Source organism: Brassica oleracea, chromosome C6, assembly GCF_000695525.1.
Source record: "Brassica oleracea var. oleracea cultivar TO1000 chromosome C6, BOL, whole genome shotgun sequence".
NCBI lineage: Eukaryota > Viridiplantae > Streptophyta > Magnoliopsida > Brassicales > Brassicaceae > Brassica > Brassica oleracea.
Genome location: NC_027753.1, coordinates 23,113,462 through 23,119,099, shown reverse-complemented (window position 1 = coordinate 23,119,099; position 5,638 = coordinate 23,113,462). Strand labels below are relative to the sequence as shown.

The following is a 5,638-nucleotide window of genomic DNA, read 5'->3' as shown; positions in this document are numbered from 1 at the left end:
ATAACATACGGTATCTTAACTTTTAACTAAAAAAACTAAGAGACGTCTCTTAAATAAGAGATATAAGAGACATGTTTTAGTTTTCTAGTTAAAAGATAAGACACCGTATCTTATATTACGCTAAGAGAACCCAACCTAAAAGATCTACAATAAATATGCTCTAACTTGAAAAAAATGAAAACGCTCATGATGTTAATAAATAATAGTGAACAATGGCCATATATATATACATATTCTTTCTTTACTATTATGTAATTTTTGTGTGATAAGTTATACGTGCTTGAGCTTCTTACTATTACTAGTTGTTTATTACTACTAAAATTTACAGAATCCACAATGGGCCAGCAGAGAGTCGACACGGTCAAGTTGCCTAGGCTTAGGGATCACAAAGAGTCAAAGAAAAAGAAGATACTGTTTGGTCATGACCTTGCAGACAATAGGTGGGGTTCCATTTATTATCCCCATGAATGTGGTCAGCTACAAGTCAAAGCCGTAGTTTCATACAAACATATTCCCGAAAGTAAGATTTTCTAAAATATTTACGTTTATTAAAAATTTAGTAAATATTTATAATTTATTTTTTTATTTTATTATACACTTTTCAATAATTTTTCACCAATAAAATTTGATCAATTCAAATATTTTCATTAAATATTTTTTAAAAATATAAAAAATCCTTTAAGCATATAAAAAATCTATCTTTGTGGAACAAATAAAAAATTTAAAATATTTTACTTTTGAGAACGGAGGGAGTAGATGTTTATTTACATGAAAGAATTAAATGCGACTTATCTATTCATCAAATAACGAGACATCTCCACAGGAATCTGAATCACATGAGTTATATTGTAAAAACAAGCAAACCAAAAACAAAAAATATCTTGAAAACTAAATTCTCAACGGATAACAACTAAGGAAACAATAAGAAGTGCAGCTTTCACTAGATAAAAGTATAGAACCCAACAGGGAAAAAAGTACGAGTCTTATGTTGTCTTTATTATTTCTTGACTACCAAGTCAAAGATAAATGAGCAACGTTAACAAATTTCATTAGAACCACCGAAACAAAGTCTAGAGAAAGATTAGAAACCAAACCGCACTGGTTCATATCTGTAACGAGTCGTCTTTACATAAACCGCCAAGCATCAGTTCCCTCATCTCCTAATATAGCTTGAGAAACACCTGAACAATGCGGCATAATATAGGTCTTCAGATGCAATCAATGTTGAATTGCCAAGAGCTAAGAAGAAGAAAAATTGCCTCACCATTTTCATCAACACTGTCAGGTGGAAGCATTTCTCGTGCGGTTACAGGTTTACTGACAGTAGATTGCTTGATCGATATGAGAAGGAATTGGTTTGATTTCAGTGCCAAGTTCTTGCTCAGTCTGATACCTGTTTTCAAAACATATGATAAAAATGCCTGAGAAAACTATAACAAAAACGAAAAAAAAACGACACGGTAAGAACGTTGGAGAGGAAGAGCGACTTACATTTTGAAACGATCCTCATATGTTACCAAATTCACAGCCAAGCCAAGGTGTCTAAACCGTCCTGATCGGCCCACCTGAACATTTTCACAGCATGAACTACGAAGACCAAGGTTGTACTAGAGAAGCTATAGCAAAAAAGAGTTCTTGTTTCGACCTACCCTGTGTAGATACGACTCAGATGTCCTCGGAAAATCAAAGTTAATCACTACATTCACAGCTTGAATGTCAATTCCACGAGTAAACAGATCTGCACCAGTCATTTTTCAGTATTCAGCATCATCTACACTTGATCATTGTTCAAAGTACATGTTCGAAAGCATACCAGTGCAAACGAGATTTCTGCAAGCACCATTGCGGAACTCATGGAACACTCTATTCCTATGGTCTTGAACCATCTTCGCATGAATGTAGAAGCACGAATAACCGAGTTCTGTAATTTTCTTAGCCAACAGTTCGACGCGGTTAGCAGAGTTGCAAAAGATTATCGATTGGTTTATTTGCAGCTGCAATTGAAAACGACAACCAGCTCAGATCATCCAAATCTGAGTGGCAGAGAGTTATCTGCTTACGGGGGATTGTTTTAGACATCTGACCTTAGAGAAAAGTGTGTTGAGGCAGTGAACCTTCTGTCTCTCCTCAACAAAAGCGTAATATTGTGTGACTCCCATTAGCGTGAGTTGATCCATGAGATTGATAACGTATGGTTTCCGGAGATGCCGATCCTTAAAAGCCTTCACAGTGACAGGAAATGTAGCCGAAAACATCAGAAACTGACGATTCTCTGGCAGAAACTGTATCAATTCCTCTAGAGAAGGTTGGAACTCTGCAGACAAAAGCTTGTCGGCCTGGTAAGATAGTTTGTAAAGAGTTAAAAACTTTGAAGCTTATGGCACAATAAAACAACTTCTATTTAAAACTTTAAATCTGACTACAGAAAGTGGTAAGTATAGCAATGCATTTATATAGAGTAGGATGCAATCAATCAGAAAACTTGTTTTTAGCAGTAATTCTACAGTTTTTTTTCATCACGCTTTTAGCAATAAATCACAAAACAAAGATATAGTACAAGAGCTCACCTCATCCATCACAAGCATCGTGCAGTCTTTCAAAACACACACTCCCATTTTAGTAAGATCCAATATTCTCCCAGGAGTTCCAACGAGCAGATGTACAGGTTGATGCAACCGCATGATATCATCTCTCAGACTGGTACCGCCAGTGGTGACCATAACCTGGATGTTCAAGTATTTGGAAAGCTCCTTGCAAACCTGTGAAGTCTGAAGAGCCAGCTCTCGCGTTGGAACTAGAATCATGGCTGTATAAAAAACAAACACAGTGAAGACAGTAACTATATTTGTTCACAAATAGAGAACGAGTTCCAAACGAAAACAAAAATCATACCTTGTATAACATTGGTATTAGGATCAATTTTCTCAAGAACTGGAATGCAGAAAGCACCAGTCTTTCCTGTGCCGTTTTTGGCTCTAGCAAGAATATCACTACCGGTTAAAGCAATGGGAATGCTCTCTTCTTGAATAGGAGATGGCTTCTCGAAACCCTTCTCGTATATTCCCTTTAAGAGATCCCTTTTCAGAAAGTAATCTTCGAATTCATTTCCTTTTGTAGCTGTCACATCCTGCAGACAATATTGAATACAAGAAGGTTCACATACACATACAGAAAGAGACCCTCCACTTATTAAAACCAAATCTCAGAAGAAGGAAGCTATACTGCTGTCTGATAACGAGTATGAGGAGGTGGGAGCCTCAACGTTGCCTTCCAATCTTGGCCGCCACTGAGAGTAACGGAGCCGCTGAATCAATTCATTAAATAAACTTTCGCATCTCAGAATCATTTGTAATAAAACGTATTGAACAGTTGTTTTCCAAGAAACGAAGTCTTACTTATGATCGTTGCTAGGTACGGGAGGTTGAGACGACGTCGTGTTCTGAACCTCATTGGCGTTTCCAGGAAGCTAAGCGCGTCTTGACCACTGTTGCTGCTGAAATTGCTGATGGTTCTGCGGTTGTTGACCGTACGACTGATAATCGAGATGCGGCGGAGCTCCACGTCCCGTTCCATTCCCCGGTGGATATCACAATCTCTCTCTCTCGATCTCGGAAAAACTAGAGACAAGATTTACACAAAAACTCAAGCCTCTACAAGGAAAATGAGAACCGCCGTAACCTAGAAATCTAATTGCTCGTGCAAACCCTAGGGTTTTAAGAAACTGATCGTGGGACTCAGGGCGAGATCGGAGTGTTCAAATAAAACCACAAACCGGTCAGCCAGAGAACGGAGAAGAGAAAGCGAATCGAGAGTTCAGATTTGTTTATTCACAAACCGACGAAGAGAGAGCGCGAGCGGCGAAGAGTAACAGAAAATTTTCTCTGGGAAAGTTAGTTACAGGAAATAGAAAGTGACGAATACGCTCTCCGGCGTTCTTGTTTAGGGCGTCAATGGATTTTCCTCTTCTTTCAGACTTTCTCACTCTTTTGTCAGTTATTTATAAACATGACCCTTCATCTTTCTTTACTTTATACTATTACCCCTTCATTTCCGTTTTTTCACCAGTATATCACTCTTTTCTCTATGTTTTACATTTATGACCTTTAACTTTAATTAACAAGTTTAAGATTTTTCAGACAAGCAAATGCTTCAACATGATTTATTACAAAAAAATACGATCTCTAAGAGCACATGCAACGCAAATCCGTAGGTGCAATCCTTAAAAAAAAAACAAATATTAAAATATTGATTTATTGGTTTCTGTGCCGGATCGAGATCGAAAAGTCCGAACCTAAAGATTGATCCAAGTGGAGTATTGTTACTGTGTCGCGGGCCCCACGATACGTGGCGGTCCACGATTAGTTTATTTATTTTTTTTTTAATTAAAAGAAAAAAAGAAAAAAAACTAATAAAAAAATAAAAAATCACATAGGGAATCGAGCCATATCAGACTCACCGTTGCGGTTGGTCTAAGAATTTTATTCAATCGTATGTAGTACGGAGTGGCTTTCTCAAATGGTTCACTTCTTATTGTGTTTAAAGAGTCTAACCTTTGTTCAGTCTTCTTTTGTTGTGATATGCGTTTGAATTTAATTCTTTGCTTACCATTTGTAATGGCCGTATGTTTTTATAAATGAATGAATGAATTTACAATTATAAAAAAAAACTAGATCATTCTAGAGAACAATGACCATATTTAACACACTTGGTGCTTTCGTTTGATTAACTAAAAATCGACATTAACATTGTGAAACTATGTTAAACAACTCAAAACAATTAATTCTGGAAAAAAAAACCGTCTAGTCCACCTGATTTTGAATCAAATTCACCAAATCCGAACAATTTCTCTTGAGTTGGTAATTTAGAAAAAAAAATGGATCCATATTGTGTTCTATTATTTGACATATGCTATGCTGAATCTTTATATTAAGAACTCTAGTCTATAATATTACTATTAAGAACTCGAATATGTAATATCTATATAATATATTAAAAGGGGAGCACAAATTTAAATTACCCCTTAGTTTTACAAGTTATTTACAATTGCATGCTACTGAACTTATTATTTAACCTATATTTTAGGATTCTTTGTCTTTTCCTCTTTAATTAATACATTTCCAAAATCTAATATATTAAAAGGGGAGTACAAATTTAAATTACCCCTTAGTTTTGCAAGTTATTACAATTGCATGCCACGGAACTTATTATTTAACCTACCTTTTAAGATTCTTTGTCTTTTTCTCTTTAATTAATGCATTTGCAAAATCAAATTCTAGCTAAAAAATCATGGAAACAATAATTAATTTAACTTTTAGTATCATTTGTATTTTCCTATTTTATTATATATATGTGTTTGGAAATAATTAATTATATATAATTAAATACATATACATACATACATTATATGATAGGAATATAATAGATATTTCCAATCACTCACGGCAGCGCTTGCGGCTGTTCTGAGCGTCTGAAATCTCTGGAGGATCTGCTGCAGCACATTACTCATCGACCTTGTCTCCCAAAACAGACGGGGCCGATGATGCTGCCAATCCTACGTCACCTTCACTGCTTGGAAGAATGTTCTCACTGTGCTCCTGAAATACATGAACGTGATGACAAGTAAAATTAGACAACCTTG

The 5,638-nt window shown here is 35.8% G+C and overlaps 1 protein-coding gene across 1 annotated transcript; it reads right to left on the bottom strand.

Moving 5' to 3' along the window:
• Positions 1 to 973: 973 nt before the first annotated feature.
• LOC106297772 (DEAD-box ATP-dependent RNA helicase 12-like) lies at positions 974 to 3,573 on the bottom strand. Its single transcript, XM_013733945.1, has 11 exons — positions 3,526 to 3,573; positions 3,396 to 3,466; positions 3,223 to 3,304; positions 2,893 to 3,127; positions 2,568 to 2,806; positions 2,085 to 2,336; positions 1,814 to 1,994; positions 1,650 to 1,738; positions 1,492 to 1,565; positions 1,265 to 1,393; positions 974 to 1,181 (listed from the first exon to the last, which is right to left on the bottom strand). The coding sequence occupies exons 1-10, from the start codon at positions 3,571 to 3,573 to the stop codon at positions 1,315 to 1,317; spliced, it is 1,350 nt and encodes a 449-aa protein (XP_013589399.1). The 3' UTR covers positions 974 to 1,181; positions 1,265 to 1,314.
• Between the last annotated feature and the right edge of the window lie 2,065 nt (positions 3,574 to 5,638).

Bases quoted from the DNA above. Each gene is read 5' to 3' on its own strand.
- LOC106297772 (XM_013733945.1), bottom strand. From the start codon at position 3,573: ATGGAACGGGACGTGGAGCTCCGCCGCATCTCGATTATCAGTCGTACG. The intron at 2,337-2,567 runs GTGAGCTCTTGT...CTATCTTACCAG, and splicing joins CGATGCTTGTGATGGATGAG to GCCGACAAGCTTTTGTCTGC. The intron at 1,394-1,491 runs GTAAGTCGCTCT...TTTTGAAAACAG, and splicing joins TATGAGGATCGTTTCAAAAT to GTATCAGACTGAGCAAGAAC.